The following is a 22,346-nucleotide window of genomic DNA, read 5'->3' on the forward strand; positions in this document are numbered from 1 at the left end:
TCACTTAATTTTGAAAATAATTAAAAATTTAGCAAAATAACTTTGTCATTATTAACCTGATGTTTAGAACATTAATTAGCATGAAATTTTGCTGGAGAGTTTTAATGTAAATCACTTTAAGACATGATGTTTGTATCATAGAACTAGGGCAGTCTTAGGCGGTTTGGTATTGAAGGAGTTAATTACAAGTTAATATATATATATATATATATATATATATATATATATATATATATATATATATATATATATATATATTGTTGTACTTGGGGATGGTCATGTTGCCAGTTTAGCCAATATACATATTGTTTTGTTTTAATAGTTTCAGAGAGCTTACATGTTTTATAGTCATATATGCATATATACATAAAAGCATTAGAAGATTTGGTCTGTCTCCATCCCATTGCAGTATGAACTGTAAATGGTATTGGACATAATGATGATTGTGAGTGTAGAATTTCAAGCTTCACTCTACTATTTCTTTTGTGATTAGTTCAGAATGGGTTTCATTGCAAAGTTCTCAATGTTTTAACAACTGTAAATGTCACTTAACCCTCTTGCTATTCATGCAAATATAAATTCTTTTATTTTTTTTTATAGTTTTCTTCGTTACTTAAATGTATTCAGATTTCACTCTGTTATTTCCTCTCACGGGATGAAACAATTTGATGTAGATGTTTATGTAAGCAATTTGGCACAACTGACTGGACATTCAACCTGTTTCAGCAACAGTACTTTTTGGTACTGGAGGCAAACACACGTACACTCACAAAAATGGATGGAAAGAGTGAGAGAGACAGACAGAAGATATTTCTTTTTCTTGACCCTTTCTCTATCCTTATATACATAAAAGTGACAAAAGATTTTTATAGAGTAATCATTATTCTTTCATCACAGAGTTTGTAGTAAAACTGCAGGCTTTCACTTTCTCCCTGTTTGTCAGTGAGAACAGTGTGCTAAACACTTCATCCTTCCACTCACTGTCATTTTACTTGTCACTTTTATCTGTTTATGTCAAATGACATACACAGAGATGGAGAATGAAACATTAAAATATCTATCAAATAGGTAAGTCAAATAAGCAACACCAAAATGGCTGTGTCCAAATGTCTCATACCCTCCCTCAACATCATTAATCTATAATCTGTCATAGATCATCCATTAAGGCTTTACTTTAATCATATTTACCATTTTTTTCTGTAAACATTAGCCAGTGTCTCTCTTTTTTTCCCCCCTTCCTTAATTTTGTCCTAAAAACAATTCACATGTACTCAGCAATTTATATCAAACTTTAACTCATTCCTTATATGAAGGGTGTGAATCTTTTTCCAGTTTGGAAAATGTATGTAGTGATCTTTGTTAGCTTAATTGACTGAAACAAATCTAAAACATTGAGAACAAATGGATACACACATAGTATTTTAGTTTTATCAACAATATCTGAGATCAATGAACCAGTTGATTCTGTTTTATTTTTTAGGCAGTTTAATCAAATGTTGTTCTTGTTTCCAGTTCAAATTTACAATTGGTACAATGTTTATTAGGAGATATCAACTGAGACCTTGAAAGTGCCTTCCAGTGGAGACCTGCCAGTCTTTTCTCTTTCAACAACCAGAAAACACAAACACTGTACACAAATAAACCCCAATGCACCTCATCCTATTCCTATAATATGAGCAGCATATAACTATGTCTATCATGTGTGCATGTGTGTGTGATCTTATAATATCCATCTTCCATGCTGGCATGGATTGGATAGTTTGACAGGATTCAATGAACTGTCATGCTCCAATGTCTGTTTTTGCATGGTTTCTATGGCTGGATGCCATTCCTTTTCCTGGCACCAGCATTAGTAAAATTGCCCTGTAGCTTGCATGACTAAGATCTCAATCAACTGAGTGGGGCTAAAATTAAGAAGTTGGCAGCTTTATGTATAAATAACATAAATTTCACTGAATTAGTATGGGATTTGTCAGCCTATTTGATCATTCAAACTACAAATAAAACTGTCATGAGCTTGGTAAATACAATATTAGCAATGTTGGTGGAGATAGAGGTAGGGGTGTCTTTTTTTTTATTAAGAATCTAGAATCCAATGCCTCAAGATTGTTTAGAGTGAATAAATAAATTGCTTAGTGAATAGAAAATTAAAAATGCTGTATAATGGGGTTAAGACCATTTAACAAGTTACAAATGTATAACTGGAAATTGTTTATGCAGATACCTATGTCTAAGTACTAGTAAATTTTTCATGACATCTACAAATATATTTTGGCTAGATAACAGTAATAAAGCCAAACACATTCCATTTAAATTAACATGAAAGATATTGAAGCAAAATATGGCTTCAACAATTTCAAAGGCATTCCATTTAATTTGTAAATTACGATTCTGAATATTGATAATGGCTAACCAAGAGATGGGCTGAATACAATCCAGTAAGATCATACAGTTAAAGTGTCTCCCCTCCAGATTAAGTGTACAGCACAGACTGTAATTCATATTAGTGAGCAAAAGCATTTTTTTTTTTTTTTTAAAGTTTTATATCATTATATCATTGCTTTGTATTATGGTACATAGATACATACATACATACACAGTTGTCACTTGCAATTAAGTATGACTTGGTGGCATGTACCAAGCTTTCACTAATTGTTTAAAGTGCCCATGTAATAATCACAGGCAAACATAGACACCCACATATCAATTATATATAAAGGATCTTAAGATGCTGGACCTCATTGAGGAGATGATAAGGGACTGAGACTAGTGGCAATTTGCTGTACCTGAGAAGACATGTCACGCTAAGTAAAATTGTGGCCATCTATACGTACAGGCATGTCTTTTATTGCCATGCCCCACTCCCTCTCCCAGCTGAGAGATCTTTATCTTGCTGGTGCTGGAGCCATGAAAAATGCACTTGTGCCAGTGCTGTATAAACACACTCATGCTAGTGGCACATAAAAAGCACCCAGCTCACTCTGTAAAGTGGTTGGTATTAGGAAGGGCATCTAGCTGTAGAAACCGTGCTGAAGCAGACAATTGGAGTCTCAACAGCTCTTGTCAAACTGTTCAGCTCATGCCAGCATGGAAAAGAGATGTTAAATAGTGATGATTTTATATACACACACACACACACACACACACACACACACACACACACACACACACATTGATTAACGTCTGCCTTCCGTGCTGACATGTATGAAGCATTTTAATTTACAACAGCATAGAAGGCTTGTTAGTTGTTGGTAGCTTATATTATTTTGGAAGCTTAATCTGCAGTGGAGGTTGGTGTTACAAAAGCATAGTAACCAAAGTATGGATGCAATGGAAAAAGATCGGGGGGGCAATAACCTATGTTAACAACAAAATAATTATCTAAGTGAAGGGTAGATTGATTCCTCTGTACAAATTGAGATATTACATGATAATGAGCCATGATCTTTTAATGTGAAAGATTTACTAGAGCATGATAACTGAGGCAAGCATGCTCTAATGGATGTGTATTGAGAGAAAAACTAGGCATTAAAGGTATTTGCTATATTGTACAAGAAGAAAGGTTGAAATAGTATGTGCATAGGATGCTTATGAAAAATGATAGTCAGGGAGAAAAAGCCTGTTATTGAAAGCATTGACAGAAGTAGGTAGTTTGATCTCAGAATGAGAAATGGTGTGATGCTGTAGTAAATTTGGTCCATCTAACCCATGCCGATATGGAAAAGTAGATGTGAAAATAATGATATTGCTGTTGCTGATGATGAATCCTGTTCAGTAGCTTCATAGCAAAATGTCTTAAATCAATGTTTGTTACAGGAGTGCAAGAAAAGAAAGTAGAAGGGTTTATTTTAACCCTGTAATGCAAAACTACATTGTATGGGCCTTTTGGAGTTTAGCAACAACAAATCATGCAATTGTATTGAAAAGGCATTGATGTTGTATGGGCAGAGTATACCCTTTAAGGTACATATACATACACTCTGTGTGTGTTGATACATGCAAATACACATGAGGAAATTTGCTCTCCTCAAAAGAACTGGGTGGCATTTACCCTATACTACAATTTTTGCAAAACCAGTCTGGACTGTGATGAATACTTTCATACACCAAGACTGCCACTCATCTCCAACTTTGCAGAAACCTCTTTTCTTTCAGTCCTCAACTGCAATAACATCACAGTGATCTGTATTTCTGTACACACATGATATATCCCCTCTAAATCTATCCTCTTTCACACCATCAGATCACCACATTGAGTACATACATACCAAGTGCCAAAAAAAAACCCCTCTGGTCACCTCAAACCAACAAAGCTATCAGCCCTGACAATGTCCTTCTCATTACCCTCAAGCATTTCTCCCTCATCCCACCTAGCATGGTTGTTTGAACTGCTAAATATAGCAGCTGAATTTTCCTCAAATCACACCATACCATCTTAAAATAAGAAGGACATATTGTGTTATGCTTTGAATAATGGATGTAGTAGTTGATGTTGGAATGCCTTTGATCAGAAGTTGGCTCAATCAAGGCTGACCTGATGTGAAACAACAATGAAATGTTGATGAAGTGAAGCAGGTTGTTTCTCAGCACCCTGGTACTTAGGGTATATACCATGCATGTATATCTCACATATACCACCAATATCCAGCATGTATAGACATGCTCAGGATAGGCTCAGGCATGGCTGTCTAGTTAGGACATTCGCTTTGTAATAGTGCTTTCTCGTTCAGACTCACTGCTTGGTATTTTGGGACATCTTTTTACTTTAGTCTTGGATAGTACCAATATCTTGTGAACCAACTGTGTGTTGTTATTATCATCATCATTATAATCACTTAACAGCTGTTTTCCATGCTGGCATGAGTTGAATGGTTTGGCAGGAGCTGGCAAATCAGAAGACTGTGCCTAGCTATGCTGTCTGCTTTGGCATGGTTTCTACTTTACTAATGCCAATTACTCTACAGAGTGAACTGGGTTCTTTTTATGTGGCAACAGTAAGGTCACCAACTGTGTGTGTGTGTATTTCAAATGCATTTAATATACAGATGATAACTTATGAAGATGTCCACTTTCTTCAGGCATTTCACTTATAATATATTCAAATATTAAGTGACTCATGTTTATAATAATCTAGCCTATCCTTTTTTAGATAATGCAGCATGTATATATGAGTGGAATGTTGATCTAAGCACAAAGTCTGAAATATCTGGTGGTGTGCTACATTGAATTCTACTATTGAAAATGTACATACAGTAATCCCTCAACTATCACAGGTGTTACAGCCCAAACCCCCCTCCCCACGATAGGTGAAAATCTGCAAAGTATATTTTAAAAAATTTTTATAATTTGTATATATTTATATTATTATAAATGCAAAACAACACCATGGAGGAATTGACATAAGCTTAAATAATTAACCGCGATATGGCCAGGGATTACTGTATACGTGTGTGTGAGTGGGTATGTTTATATGCTTTCTCATAGACACTATCAACCAGCAAGTGATGGTGTTTATGTCCCACATTAATTGGTCTTGTTGGTCATGCAAAAGTCATGGAATAAAGTATTTTAACTAAAAGCTAAAGTACATGTTGGCATGAGAAAGAACATTCAGCCATAAAATACAATCTCAACAAGTCTCATCCAACTCATGCAAGCATGGAAAAGGCAGTCATTAAAACAATGATATATAACTTTAAGAAGAAGAAAAAAACATTAGAGAAAAGTATCTGATATTGAAGATGAATGGCCATAGTTGGAAGGCTTTCATCATAGGTCCACCTAATCTTAGCCTTCCTTGTATCAAACCACAACTAACCACAAATATTTCCAACCAACGAGTAATCCTCTATTTCAATGCCTATCACCAATTCACTTGTCAACCACCATCACCACCTTCATACAAGCCATACATTAAAACATCACTGGTTAAAATATTGTCATCAAGTTAACATTAGTAATGCAAGAGTTGTTAAAATTAAGCAGTCATCCTCTTTCTTCTGCATGAATGTTCATACTTCCATATATATATAATGTGTGAATTATATGGTTCCAAATTGGTTATAAAATGTTTCAATGCAATATTTTTACTTGATAGCTTTTATTGTTAATACAATGTGCTCTCTCTGAATTCTTTTCATTTATAACTTCAGGAAAAAATCAAAACAAATGAGGGAAGTACGGCGTATGGTTTGTGATTGCACAATAAACCCTGAAGATAGAGATGCCAACTTGGATGCTTGTGGAGAAGATTGTTTGAACCGGATGCTGATGATAGAATGGTAAATACACAACTGGTTGACTTCACCTTTCAAAATGTATCAGCATAGAAATTTTTTTCCCCCCATCCCTGACATTAAATGATAATTAAAAAAAAAATTCAAGCCAGAAATTACTACCATATTTGATGGCATATAAGATGTACTTCTTCCCTACCAAATCTCTCAAAAAATTGCCCCAGGTCCTATATGTAAAGTTAAGCCTCCCATAAACTTTAATGCACTAAAACTTTTTTCCTGAAATTCTGGCCATAGGTCTTTTATGCCATCAGATACGGCGTGCGTGTGTATATTATTACATAGGTCTATCTTTGCTAAAGGTGTAAAATTAAATTTCCTGGATGCTTTTTACTTTTTTTTTTTGTATGGTAGGCTCAGTCCTTTTTTAGTGATATTTTATATATAACATTATTATTATCTTTGTTGTTTAAATTTTACCATGGTTCAGTTTTACTTCACATCTTTCAGTAATCAATAAGATTATGTTGCACTTTAGTAAAGGAGTTGATTCATTTATGGGCACTCATCTCCAAAAATATGGAACTTTGTTCTTAAAGATTTATAGATGACCACCCTGTAGAATTGTAAGACTTGGATAGGAACTGAAAAGCTTTGGATATTTAGACAAAGGGAAATGTAGTGTCGTGGCATTGCTACTTCTCTCAAAAGTTTTGCAAAATAACTTTGTGTTGAATGAAACCACGTTACAAACTTAGCCTATCAGATGAATGACAATGATTACAAAACTGGGAAAATAATAGGTATTGGGAAGAAATATTAATAATAACAATAATGATGATGATTTCTAACATTTGCAGATGACAATTAAATCAACTGTAGATAAGTACTTAATTTATTGAACTTTAGAAGGGTGAAAAGCCTGTTTTTTTGTGGGATTTGAATCAGAACATAAATGTGACTAAATACTGTTAAATAGTCCTGTCTTTTGTCCAACACTCTTTTGAAATCTATCATCAGTACTAATAATATAAAGTAGCCAATTTTTTTATCACTTGTCAGCAGTACCAGAAACTGGACAACATAAATTACTAGAATCTCAAAAAGATTTTTTTTTTTTAAAATTCAACAAGCAGCATAGAAAGCCTTGAATTTTTTGCTACATTGTCATGATAGAATGTCAAAGTTGTTGGCGCTGTTAGTTACGCATCTATATATAGAACAAGAATTATAGTTTTTTTTCTTCCAAAGTCATAGAAATCTGTTTTCAGAGGAAATGGAAGTGTGACAAAATATTTTCATTTCATTAATTGATATTTAATAAAGAAGACTAGTTTCAACCTGCAACCATAAAAACCCTATCATTCACTCAGCTTGCAAACTATGAGTAGTGGCTGCATCAGTATTCCGGGCACACATTGGCCCCCATTACAAGTGTTGGGTATTTACTGGTACTGATGGTTGCAGAGCCAGTTAAGATTATTAAACAATATCTAATTCCCTGCTTTTACTTATGTCTTTCTAATTCTGCTAGGGTCAGTCAGTTGTATTTTAATGATCCTTCTGACATCAGTAGAATAACTTCTAGTGATTGATTTAATTTATATTGTGTTTGTTTGTAAAAAAAAGGACTTGTCTCAACAAAAGAATCTGAAATATTCTTTTAAAATAATGACATAAGTGGGTGGTTCTTAATTTTTTTCCCCACAATTCAAAAAAATATAATTTTAGTTTGATAGTGTTTGATAATTATGAATGGGTAAGAAAGTAACCTAAAAAAAAGTAATAACTTTTATTTTTCCTTATACAGACACATTCCTTTCTCATTAATATGGGAAAGGTTCTATAAATTTTTCTTTTCATTTTCTTCAAAACTATTTAAAAGGATTATTTTTCTTCCCTTTTATGCTTGCATTGAAACAGAATTTCTTAGAAAATTTCATTTGAGTATATGGTCAAAAAGTTTGATTTGAGGAGGAAAAAGAAACATTATTGTTGCTGGAATATTTAAATTTCTGTGAATGTCTATTTATTTTGGTTGTATGATATTTTTTTTAATGATTTTGTTATTTTTTTAAAAATTACTCGTACATAATATAAGTGAGTGTAGATTTGAATAATTATGGGTATTAGTTGAATGTGCACCAAATGCTGATAAGTTACCATTTGTATAGCATTATATTACTAAAGATAATCTTTACAAATACAGAAATACGTTTTTTTATTGAAGGCAGTTCTTTGTTCCCTTCAATTTAGAACATTTTACAGCTATCATTTATGCATAGTATTGGTTTATCAAAAAATTCATGAGAGAACACAGTATTTCAAAATTTACACCCTGCAATTTTTATCCAATATCTTCACTCTTGCTGATTTGCTGTTCACCAACAACCAAGAAGGAACAAAAGCAGATATCTCACAGCGACAGGAGAAAGGTCTACTTAAATTGTTACCATAAGGTAATCTGTTACTGGACAATGTTTTTTTTTTCTATTTTCTGCAGGCAGACGATACATCTTTGTTACACTGCTAAACAGGCCACATCTTGGACATTACATAATGCTACAGTTGCATGGCTGGTCTGTTGCGTGCGCTGATCTGGAACCAATGCACATCATGAACAGCTTGAAGGCATTTCCATCTGCAGCTACTGTGGCTGTGCTGTATCTGAAAAGAACATCTTCATCTTCCTCCGACTAGTGAGTGATAAAAAGATAATGATGACCGAGCATTTAGCTACTATTCTTTTACACAACCGTCTATACAAACAATTTCATCAGCTATTGGTGGTGCACATTTAACAAAAACTATTACAAATGCATGCCTTAAAACATGTTTTAAATGCAAGCCTTAACCTTTCTGTTGGTGGGTTATCGAATTGATTGAAACATCTTCATAAAATATTAGCTCTCAATCTATAAATTAATACAGATTACATTCAGATTTCTTTTCACAATTTCTGTAATACTTCAATTATAATTCTTTGATCCACCACGTCAAAGGTAAAGGCTTGTATTGTTAAGTTTACAAACTAAGGAATAACAAGGATTTTTTTTCTTATCTAGTTAAAATTTAACACACTGACTTAAATACAGCTACAATGATGTTTTTTTTTTCTTTATTGTATGTCTGTATGTGTTTTTTTTTAATGAATATTATCTAATAATATACTTTTGTCTTCAGCTGGATTAGATGACACTGAAAACTGTTAATTACTCCTAATTAAAAAGAAAAATTTACTTACATTTAGAAATCTACTTACATTTAGAACAGTGTATTACTTTCATACTACAAATAATTTATTATTATATTACTCATTTCGAATTTTTCATAGTTTTAAAGAATCAAGACTGAAAGCTTGATAAATTATTGAATGATGATTGTTGATAGCTTTGATCTATTATTCAGATAGGAATCTTACCTCAACCTCTCTTTAGAATTTGTTTTCTACACCATAACAGATTGTCATTGAAAATTAAGTCTAAACATTACACTTACATCACTAATTAACATCAACAGATAGCAAATATATACATTGTTTGATAGGAAAGTTACTTTGTATACACACTGAATAGCATTTACCAGCTAGACTACAAGTTGGAATTCCAGAATAACCTCATTTAATACTTAGATAAATGTACTTCTTTCTTTCTGTATCAACATCAGGAGGCTATTTTATTTTTTCTCACACATTATCATATGGTCATTAGATTGTTCATTTTCCATGCTAGCAAGGTTTAGATGAATATATCATTGAGGCATTGTTTTGCAAGTGGATACCTTTCCTGTTGTTAACCCTTATCTGTTTTGCAAGTAAAGGATCTCTTATTCCATATGTCTTCAAAGGTGCAAAGCAACAAACCATCTGCTAATTGGTTTGTTGACAGGGAAAAGTACAACATCACTGCTTATAGTTTTTGATATTTAGAGAAATACAAATGTAAATAAGCTCATGAACACATGCACACATTCGCATACATGCATATGATGAGCTTCTTTCACTTTCTGTCTGTCAAATTCACCCACATGTAGACAACATTTGTCCAAGGTTCTGTGTAGTGGAACTGAACTTGAAACCGCATGGAAAGAGAACTACTTGGACAGTATGGTCATGCCTGTGGTTTATGGTTGTGTGACTACATTCTGAAATGATACTAAAAGCTCCCTGCATGAAGCGGTCTTAGATAATCTTTTTGATGACAGTGATGTTTGTGAAAATGTTCACTAAGCTTTTCAGTGTTTTGAAATAAGAACTTAGTTACCATCCCATGTTCCTTCACAGTTATCATTGAACCTCCATAGCAGCCCTAATTAAACAGACATATATTCAGAGGCTTTTCAGTTATGATCATCCTGACATTTTTCTCAGACACACCACACCTGGGGTCACATTATTCAATCTATTCTTTAGCTGCTGTCCCTCATTCTTCTTCACAATACTATACTCTCAATTTGGTGGAGGATGTGGTGCTTCAGAAAAAAATGTGCATATGCTGCTGGGCTCTCTTTATCAAGGGCCAGTGTTGGTATATTATGTGAGGTCCAACAAAATTGAAGTTATGCAGTATCTCTAAACTTGCTGTAACACACTACATAAGTAAAATATAGATACAGAAAAGCTAACATGGTTGCTTAATTGATAGATTAAGGTTGATGATCAGAAAATTTAAGACCCACTATTTTAATGAAATGCTTGGGATCAGAACTTGAGTATTTGGAATTAATACAGAACTGAAATCAGTAAACTGCATTTTCAGCGTCGCCTTACTGGCACTTGTGCTGGTGGCACGTGAACAAAACATTCGATCGAGGTCATTGCCAGTGCCGCTGGACAGACTGACATTCCTCACTTTTAAATAGGTTGCTGCCTAGTGAAAGGCATTTAAAAGTGCGTCCTTTAAGGACCTACTCACATCAGCAAACTGGTGCAAACACTGAGCTTACATATATTTTCAATACTTAACCAACCAAAGCATTTTACATTAGTTTGAACATATTCAAGCTATCTTGGGAATATAATTAGTCCCCATTTGAAATGTAACTTGTCTTTATCTCAGAACTATAAATAGTCCTCATCGTAGAAATATAGTTTTCACCCTAGAAATATAGATAGTCCACATTTCTCTAAAATAGTCCTTATCTCACTAATATAGTTCTCATTTCTGGAATTTAGTGAATCTCTGTCTCAGAAACTATAGATATAGTCTTCATCTCAGAAATGTAGTTAGTCATCTTTTCAGATATTTTGCCCTTCTCATATGAATATATTTAGTCACCATCTCACACACATAATAATTAGTCTTCATCCCTAAAATATTGTTAAACTTCTTCTCAGAAATATTGTTGTCCTCATTTTAGAAACATATATTGTCCCAATCTCAGTAATCTAGATAATATAGTTAGTCTTTATTTCACAAATGTATATTTAGTTCTCTCAGCCATATAAGTTTGTCCTTTTCTTAGAAATATAGTTAGTTCACCTGTCAGATATACAGTTGGCCCTTCTCTCAGAATTATAGTTTGTTCTTCTCTTAGAAATATAGTTAGCCATTCATTCAGAAACTTAGTTAGCCGTTCTCTGAAATATAGCTATACTTTCTCTCAGAAATATAATTCTCTTAGAAATACAGTTAGTCCTTCTTTCAGAAATACAGTCAGTCCTTCTCTCAGAAATACACTTAGTCCATCTCTCAGAAATACACTTAGTCCATCTCTCAGAAATACAGTTAGTCCTTCTCTCAGAAATACAGTTAGTCCATCTCTCAGAAATACACTTAGTCCATCTCTCAGAAATACACTTAGTCCATCTCTCAGAAATACACTTAGTCCTTCTCTCAGAAATACAGTTAGTCCATCTCTCAGAAATACAGTTAGTCCTTTTCTCAGAAATACAGTTAGTCCATCTCTCAGAAATACAGTTAGTCCTTCTCTCAGAAATACACTTAGTCCTTCTCTCAGAAATACACTTAGTCCATCTCTCAGAAATACACTTAGTCCATCTCTCAGAAATACAGTTAGTCCTTTTCTCAGAAATACAGTTAGTCCTCCTCTCAGAAATACACTTAGTCTTTCTCTCAGAAATACAGTTAGTCCTTCTCTCAGAAATACAGTTAGTCCTTCTCTCAGAAATACACTTAGTCCTTCTCTCAGAAATACAGTTAGTCCTTCTCTCAGAAATACAGTTAGTCCATCTCTCAGAAATACAGTTCATCCTTCTCTCAGAAAAACACTTAGTCTTTCTCTCAGAAATACAGTTAGTCCTTCTCTCAGAAATACACTTAGTCCATCTCTCAGAAATACAGTTCATCCTTCTCTCAGAAATACACTTAGTCCATCTCTCAGAAATACAGTTCATCCTTCTTTCAGAAATACAGTTAGTCCATCTCTCAAAAATACAGTTAGTCCTTCTCTCAGAAATACAGTCAGTCCTTCTCTCAGAAATACACTTAGTCCATCTCTCAGAAATACAGTTAGTCCATCTCTCAGAAATACAGTTAGTCCTTCTCTCAGAAATACACTTAGTCTTTCTCTCAGAAATACAGTTAGTCCTTCTCTCAGAAATACATTTCATCCTTCTTTCAGAAATACACTTAGTCCATCTCTCAAAAATACAGTTAGTCCTTCTCTCAGAAATACACTTAGTCTTTCTCTCAGAAATACACTTAGTCCATCTCTCAGAAATACAGTTAGTCCTTCTCTCAGAAATACAGTTAGTCCTTCTCTCAGAAATACAGTTAGTCCTTCTCTCAGAAATACAGTTAGTCCGTCTCTCAGAAATACACTTAGTCCTTCTCTCAGAAATACACTTAGTCCTTCTCTCAGAAATACAGTTAGTCCTTCTCTCAGAAATACAGTTAGTCCATCTCTCAGAAATACAGTTAGTCCATCTCTCAGAAATACAGTTAATCCTTCTTTCAGAAATACAGTTAGTCCTTCTCTCAGAAATACAGTTAGTCCTTTCAGAAATACACTTAGTCCATCTTTCAGAAATACAGTTCATCCTTCTCTCAGAAATACAGTTAGTCTTTCTCTCAGAAATACACTTAGTCCTTCTCTCAGAAATACACTTAGTCCACCTCTCAGAAATACACTTAGTCCGTCTCTCAGAAATACAGTTAGTCCGTCTCTCAGAAATACAGTTAGTCCTTCTCTCAGAAATACAGTTAGTCCTTCTCTCAGAAATACGGTTCATCCTTCTCTCAGAAATACAGTTAGTCCATCTCTCAGAAATACAGTTAGTCCATCTCTCAGAAATACAGTTAGTCCTTTCAGAAATACACTTAGTCCATCTCTCAGAAATACAGTTCATCCTTCTTTCAGAAATACAGTTAGTCCTTCTCTCAGAAATACACTTAGTCCATCTTTCAGAAATACAGTTCATCCTTCTCTCAGAAATACAGTTAGTCCTTGTCTCAGAAATACAGTTAGTCCTTCTCTCAGAAATACACTTAGTCCTTCTCTCAGAAATACACTTAGTCCATCTCTCAGAAATACTGTTAGTCGTTCTCTCAGAAATACAGTTAGTCCTTCTCTCAGAAATACAGTTAGTCCTTCTCTCAGAAATACACTTAGTCCTTCTCTCAGAAATACATTTAGTCCTTCTCTCAGAAATACTGTTAGTCCTTCTCTCAGAAATACAGTTAGTCCTTCTCTCAGAAATACAGTCAGTCCTTCTCTCAGAAATACACTTAGTCCATCTCTAAGAAATACAATTAGTCCATCTCTCAGAAATACAGTTAGTCCTTCTCTCAGAAATACAGTTAGTCTTTCTCTCAGAAATACAGTTAGTCCTTCTCTCAGAAATACATTTCATCCTTCTTTCAGAAATACACTTAGTCCATCTCTCAAAAATACAGTTAGTCCTTCTCTCAGAAATACACTTAGTCTTTCTCTCAGAAATACACTTAGTCCGTCTCTCAGAAATACAGTTAGTCCTTCTCTCAGAAATAGAGTTAGTCCTTCTCTCAGAAATACACTTAGTCCATCTCTCAGAAATACACTTAGTCCATCTCTCAGAAATACACTTAGTCCTTCTCTCAGAAATACAGTTAGTCCTTCATTTAGAAATATAGTTAGTCCTTCTCTCAGAAATACAGTTAGTCCATCTCTCAGAAATACAGTTAGTCCTTCTCTCAGAAATACACTTAGTCCATCTCTCAGAAATACAGTTCATTCTTCTCTCAGAAATACACTTAGTCCTTCTCTCAGAAATACAGTTAGTCCTTCTCTCAGAAATACTGTTAGTCCTTCTCTCAGAAATACACTTAATCCTTCTCTCAGAAATACACTTAGTCCTTCTCTCAGAAACACAGTTAGTCCATCTCTCAGAAATACAGTTAGTCCTTCTCTCAGAAATACACTTAGTCCTTCTCTCAGAAATACACTTAGTCCTTCTCTCAGAAATACAGTTAGTCCTTCTCTCAGAAATACTGTTAGTCCTTCTCTCAGAAATACACTTAGTCCTTCTCTCAGAAATACAGTTAGTCCATCTCTCAGAAATACTGTTAGTCCTTCTCTCAGAAATACAGTTAGTCCATCTCTCAGAAATACGGTTAGTCCTTCTCTCAGAAATACACTTAGTCCATCTCTCAGAAATAGTTAGTCCTTCTCTCAGAAATACAGTTAGTCCTTCTTTCAGAAATACAGTTAATCCTTCTCTCAGAAATACACTTAGTCCATCTCTCAGAAATACAGTTAGTCCTTCTTTCAGAAATACAGTTAGTCCATTTCCCAGAAATACAGTTAGTCCTTCTCTCAGAAATACAGTTAGTCCATCTCTCAGAAATACAGTTAGTCCTTCTCTCAGAAATACATTTCATCCTTCTTTCAGAAATACACTTAGTCCATCTCTCAGAAATACAGTTAGTCCTTCTCTCAGAAATACACTTAGTCCATCTCTCAGAAATACACTTAGTCCGTCTCTCAGAAATACAGTTAGTCCTTCTCTCAGAAATACACTTAGTCCTTCTCTCAGAAATACAGTTAGTCCTTCTCTCAGAAATACAGTTAGTCCATCTCTCAGAAATACTGTTCATCCTTCTTTCAGAAATACAGTTAGTGCTTCTCTCAGAAATACAGTTAGTCCTTTCAGAAATACACTTAGTCCATCTTTCAGAAATACAGTTCATCCTTCTCTCAGAAATACAGTTAGTCCTTCTTTCAGAAATACACTTAGTCCATCTCTCAGAAATACAGTTAGTCCGTCTCTCAGAAATACAGTTAGTCCATCTCTCAGAAATACAGTTAGTCCATCTCTCAGAAATACAGTTAGTCCTTCTCTCAGAAATACAGTTAGTCCATCTCTCAGAAATACAGTTAGTCCATCTCTCAGAAATATAGTTAGTCCTTTCAGAAATACACTTAGTCCATCTCTCAGAAATACAGTTCATCCTTCTTTCAGAAATACACTTAGTCCTTCTCTCAGAAATACAGTTAGTCCTTTCAGAAATACACTTAGTCCATCTTTCAGAAATACAGTTCATCCTTCTCTCAGAAATACAGTTAGTCCTTCTTTCAGAAATACAGTTAGTCCATTTCCCAGAAATGCTGTTAGTCCTTCTCTCAGAAATACAGTTAGTCCATCTCTCAGAAATACAGTTAGTCCTTCTCTCAGAAATACACTTAGTCCATCTCTCAGAAATACAGTTAGTCCTTCTCTCAGAAATACACTTAGTCTTTCTCTCAGAAATACACTTAGTCCGTCTATCAGAAATACAGTTAGTCCTTCTCTCAGAAATACACTTAGTCCATCTCTCAGAAATACACTTAGTCCGTCTCTCAGAAATACAGTTAGTCCTTCTCTCAGAAATACACATAGTCCTTCTCTCAGAAATACAGTTAGTCCTTCTCTCAGAAATACAGTTAGTCCATCTCTCAGAAATACAGTTCATCCTTCTTTCAGAAATACAGTTAGTCCTTCTCTCAGAAATACAGTTAGTCCTTTCAGAAATACACTTAGTCCATCTTTCAGAAATACAGTTCATCCTTCTCTCAGAAATACAGTTAGTCCTTCTCTCAGAAATACACTTAGTCCTTCTCTCAGAAATACACTTAGTCCATCTCTCAGAAATACAGTTAGTCCGTCTCTGAGAAATACAGTTAGTCCTTCTCTCAGAAATACAGTTAGTCCATCTCTCAGAAATACAGTTCATCCTTCTCTCAGAAATACAGTTAGTCCATCTCTCAGAAATACAGTTAGTCCTTTCAGAAATACACTTAGTCCATCTTTCAGAAATACAGTTCATCCTTCTCTCAGAAATACAGTTAGTCCTTCTCTCAGAAATACACTTAGTCCTTCTCTCAGAAATACACTTAGTCCATCTCTCAGAAATACTGTTAGTCCTTCTCTCAGAAATACACTTAGTCCTTCTCTCAGAAATACATTTAGTCCTTCTCTCAGAAATACTGTTAGTCCTTCTCTCAGAAATACACTTAGTCCTTCTCTCAGAAATACAGTTAGTCCTTCTCTCAGAAATACTGTTAGTCCTTCTCTCAGAAATACACTTAGTCCTTCTCTCAGAAATACACTTAGTCCTTCTCTCAGAAATACACTTAGTCCTTCTCTCAGAAATACACTTAGTCCTTCTCTCTCTGAAATACACTTAGTCCATCTCTCAGAAATACACTTAGTCCTTCTCTCAGAAATACACTTAGTCCATCTCTCAGAAATACAGTTAGTCCTTCTCTCAGAAATACACTTAGTCCATCTCTCAGAAATACTGTTAGTCCTTCTCTCAGAAATACTGTTAGTCCTTCTCTCAGAAATACAGTTAGTCCTTCTCTCAGAAATACAGTTAGTCCTTCTCTCAGAAATACAGTTAGTCCTTCTCTCAGAAATACAGTTAGTCCTTCTCTCAGAAATACAGTTCATTCTTCTCTCAGAAGTACAGTTAGTCCTTCTCTCAGAAATACAGTTCATTCTTCTCTCAGAAGTACAGTTAGTCCTTCTCTCAGAAATACAGTTAGTCCATCTCTCAGAAATACAGTTAGTCCATCTCTCAGAAATACAGTTCATCCTTCACTCAGAAATACACTTAGTCCATCTCTCAGAAATACACTTAGTCCATCTCTCAGAAATACAGTTAGTCCATCTCTCAAAAATACAGTTAGTCCATCTCTCAGATATACAGTTAGTCCATCTCTCAGAAATACAGTTAGTCCATCTCTCAAAAATACAGTTAGTCCATCTCTCAGATATACAGTTAGTCCATCTCTCAGAAATACAGTTCATCCTTCTCTCAGAAATACAGTTAGTCCTTCTCTCAGAAATACACTTAGTCCATCTCTCAGAAATACACTTAGTCCATCTCTCAGAAATACAGTTAGTCCTTCTCTCAGAAATACACTTAGTCCATCTCTCAGAAATACACTTAGTCCATCTCTCAGAAATACACTTAGTCCATCTCTCAGAAATACAGTTAGTCCTTCATTCAGAAATATAGTTAGTCCATCTCCCAGAAATACAGTTAGTCCTTCTCTCAGAAATACAGTTCATTCTTCTCTCAGAAGTACAGTTAGTCCATCTCTCAGAAATACAGTTAGTCCATCTCTCAGAAATACTGTTAGTCCTCTCAGAAATACAGTTAGTCCATCTCTCAGAAATACAGTTAGTCATTCTCTCAGAAATACAGTTAGTCCATCTCACAGAAATACAGTTAGTCCATCTCTCAGAAATACACTTAGTCCTTCTTTCAGAAATACAGTTAGTCCATCTCTCAGAAATACACTTAGTCCATCTCTCAGAAATACAGTTAGTCCTTCTCTCAGAAATACAGTTAGTCCTTCTCTCAGAACTACAGTTCATCCTTCTCTCAGAAATACAGTTAGTCCATCTCTCAGAAATACGGTTCATCCTTCTTTCAGAAATACAGTTAGTCCTTCTCTCAGAAATACAGTTAGTCCTTTCAGAAATACAATTAGTCCATCTCTCAGAAATACAGTTAGTCCTTCTCTCAGAAATACTGTTAGTCCTTCTCTCAGAAATACAGTTAGTCCATCTCTCAGAAATACAGTTAGTCCATCTCTCAGAAATACAGTTCATCCTTCACTCAGAAATACACTTAGTCCATCTCTCAGAAATACACTTAGTCCATCTCTCAGAAATACAGTTAGCCAATCTCTCAAAAATACAGTTAGTCCATCTCTCAGAAATACAGTTAGTCCATCTCTCAGAAATACAGTTAGTCCATCTCTCAAAAATACAGTTAGTCCATCTCTCAGAAATACAGTTAGTCCATCTCTCAGAAATACAGTTCATCCTTCTCTCAGAAATACAGTTAGTCCTTCTCTCAGAAATACACTTAGTCCATCTCTCAGAAATACACTTAGTCCATCTCTCAGAAATACAGTTAGTCCTTCTCTCAGAGATACACTTAGTCCATCTCTCAGAAATACACTTAGTCCATCTCTCAGAAATACACTTAGTCCATCTCTCAGAAATACAGTTAGTCCTTCATTCAGAAATATAGTTAGTCCATCTCCCAGAAATACAGTTAGTCCTTCTCTCAGAAATACAGTTCATTCTTCTCTCAGAAGTACAGTTAGTCCTTCTCTCAGAAATACAGTTAGTCCATCTCTCAGAAATACTGTTAGTCCTCTCAGAAATACAGTTAGTCCATCTCTCAGAAATACAGTTAGTCATTCTCTCAGAAATACAGTTAGTTCATCTCACAGAAATACAGTTAGTCCATCTCTCAGAAATACACTTAGTCCTTCTTTCAGAAATACAGTTAGTCCATCTCTCAGAAATACACTTAGTCCATCTCTCAGAAATACACTTAGTCCATCTCTCAGAAGTACAGTTAGTCCATCTCTCAGAAATACACTTAGTCCTTCTCTCAAAAATACAATTAGTCCTTCTCTCAGAAATACAGTTAGTCCTTCTCTCAGAAATACTGTTAGTCCATCTCTCAGAAATACAATTAGTCCATCTCACAGAAATACAGTTAGTCCTCTCAGAAATGCAGTTAGTCCATCTTTCAGAAATACATTTAGTCCTTCTCTCAGAAATACTGTTAGTCCATCTCTCAGAAATACAGTTAGTCCTTCTCTCAGAAATACAGTTAGTCCTTCTCTCAGAAATACAGTTAGTCCATTTCCCAGAAATACAGTTAGTCCTTCTCTCAGAAATACAGTTAGTCCATCTCTCAGAAATACAGTTAGTCCTTCTCTTAGAAATACACTTAGTCCATCTCTCAGAAATACAGTTAGTCCATCTCTCAGAAATACAGTTAGTCCATCTCTCAGAAATACAGTTAGTCCTTCTCTCAGAAATACAGTTAGTCCTTCTCTCAGAACTACAGTTCATCCTTCTCTCAGAAATATAGTTAGTCCATCTCCCAGAAATACAGTTAGTCCTTCTCTCAGAAATACAGTTCATTCTTCTCTCAGAAGTACAGTTAGTCCATCTCTCAGAAATACAGTTAGTCCATCTCTCAGAAATACTGTTAGTCCTCTCAGAAATACAGTTAGTCCATCTCTCAGAAATACAGTTAGTCATTCTCTCAGAAATACAGTTAGTCCATCTCACAGAAATACAGTTAGTCCATCTCTCAGAAATACACTTAGTCCATCTCTCAGAAATACAGTTAGTCCTTCATTCAGAAATATAGTTAGTCCATCTCCCAGAAATACAGTTAGTCCTTCTCTCAGAAATACAGTTCATTCTTCTCTCAGAAGTACAGTTAGTCCTTCTCTCAGAAATACAGTTAGTCCATCTCTCAGAAATACTGTTAGTCCTCTCAGAAATACAGTTAGTCCATCTCTCAGAAATACAGTTAGTCATTCTCTCAGAAATACAGTTAGTTCATCTCACAGAAATACAGTTAGTCCATCTTTCAGAAATACAGTTAGTCCATCTCTCAGAAATACACTTAGTCCATCTCTCAGAAATACACTTAGTCCATCTCTCAGAAGTACAGTTAGTCCATCTCTCAGAAATACACTTAGTCCTTCTCTCAAAAATACAATTAGTCCTTCTCTCAGAAATACAGTTAGTCCTTCTCTCAGAAATACTGTTAGTCCATCTCTCAGAAATACAATTAGTCCATCTCACAGAAATACAGTTAGTCCTCTCAGAAATGCAGTTAGTCCATCTTTCAGAAATACATTTAGTCCTTCTCTCAGAAATACTGTTAGTCCATCTCTCAGAAATACAGTTAGTCCTTCTCTCAGAAATACAGTTAGTCCTTCTCTCAGAAATACAGTTAGTCCATTTCCCAGAAATACAGTTAGTCCTTCTCTCAGAAATACAGTTAGTCCATCTCTCAGAAATACAGTTAGTCCTTCTCTTAGAAATACACTTAGTCCATCTCTCAGAAATACAGTTAGTCCATCTCTCAGAAATACAGTTAGTCCATCTCTCAGAAATACAGTTAGTCCTTCTCTCAGAAATACAGTTAGTCCTTCTCTCAGAACTACAGTTCATCCTTCTCTCAGAAATATAGTTAGTCCATCTCCCAGAAATACAGTTAGTCCTTCTCTCAGAAATACAGTTCATTCTTCTCTCAGAAGTACAGTTAGTCCATCTCTCAGAAATACAGTTAGTCCATCTCTCAGAAATACTGTTAGTCCTCTCAGAAATACAGTTAGTCCATCTCTCAGAAATACAGTTAGTCATTCTCTCAGAAATACAGTTAGTCCATCTCACAGAAATACAGTTAGTCCATCTCTCAGAAATACACTTAGTCCTTCTTTCAGAAATACAGTTAGTCCATCTCTCAGAAATACACTTAGTCCATCTCTCAGAAATACAGTTAGTCCTTCTCTCAGAAATACAGTTAGTCCTTCTCTCAGAACTACAGTTCATCCTTCTCTCAGAAATACAGTTAGTCCATCTCTCAGAAATACGGTTCATCCTTCTTTCAGAAATACAGTTAGTCCTTCTCTCAGAAATACAGTTAGTCCTTTCAGAAATACAATTAGTCCATCTCTCAGAAATACAGTTAGTCCTTCTCTCAGAAATACTGTTAGTCCTTCTCTCAGAAATACAGTTAGTCCATCTCTCAGAAATACAGTTAGTCCATCTCTCAGAAATACAGTTCATCCTTCACTCAGAAATACACTTAGTCCATCTCTCAGAAATACACTTAGTCCATCTCTCAGAAATACAGTTAGCCAATCTCTCAAAAATACAGTTAGTCCATCTCTCAGAAATACAGTTAGTCCATCTCTCAGAAATACAGTTAGTCCATCTCTCAAAAATACAGTTAGTCCATCTCTCAGAAATACAGTTAGTCCATCTCTCAGAAATACAGTTCATCCTTCTCTCAGAAATACAGTTAGTCCTTCTCTCAGAAATACACTTAGTCCATCTCTCAGAAATACACTTAGTCCATCTCTCAGAAATACAGTTAGTCCTTCTCTCAGAGATACACTTAGTCCATCTCTCAGAAATACACTTAGTCCATCTCTCAGAAATACACTTAGTCCATCTCTCAGAAATACAGTTAGTCCTTCATTCAGAAATATAGTTAGTCCATCTCCCAGAAATACAGTTAGTCCTTCTCTCAGAAATACAGTTCATTCTTCTCTCAGAAGTACAGTTAGTCCTTCTCTCAGAAATACAGTTAGTCCATCTCTCAGAAATACTGTTAGTCCTCTCAGAAATACAGTTAGTCCATCTCTCAGAAATACAGTTAGTCATTCTCTCAGAAATACAGTTAGTTCATCTCACAGAAATACAGTTAGTCCATCTCTCAGAAATACACTTAGTCCTTCTTTCAGAAATACAGTTAGTCCATCTCTCAGAAATACACTTAGTCCATCTCTCAGAAATACACTTAGTCCATCTCTCAGAAGTACAGTTAGTCCATCTCTCAGAAATACACTTAGTCCTTCTCTCAAAAATACAATTAGTCCTTCTCTCAGAAATACAGTTAGTCCTTCTCTTAGAAATACTGTTAGTCCATCTCTCAGAAATACAATTAGTCCATCTCACAGAAATACAGTTAGTCCTCTCAGAAATGCAGTTAGTCCATCTTTCAGAAATACATTTAGTCCTTCTCTCAGAAATACTGTTAGTCCATCTCTCAGAAATACAGTTAGTCCTTCTCTCAGAAATACAGTTAGTCCTTCTCTCAGAAATACAGTTAGTCCATTTCCCAGAAATAC

General features: G+C 35.0%; 1 protein-coding gene across 1 annotated transcript in view; it reads left to right on the top strand.

The window, feature by feature from the left end:
* The window catches only part of LOC106877592 (uncharacterized), an 80,643-nt gene that overhangs the window by 22,834 nt on the left and 35,463 nt on the right, over nucleotides 1-22,346 (top strand). The window contains exon 3 of the mRNA XM_089355945.1: nucleotides 6,153-6,281. Coding sequence (XP_089212071.1) covers nucleotides 6,153-6,281 — 129 coding nt within the window. The remainder of the gene's footprint in view (nucleotides 1-6,152; nucleotides 6,282-22,346) is intronic.

Source organism: Octopus bimaculoides, chromosome 1, assembly GCF_046866305.1.
Source record: "Octopus bimaculoides isolate indiv1 chromosome 1, ASM4686630v1, whole genome shotgun sequence".
Taxonomy (NCBI): Eukaryota; Metazoa; Mollusca; class Cephalopoda; order Octopoda; family Octopodidae; genus Octopus; species Octopus bimaculoides.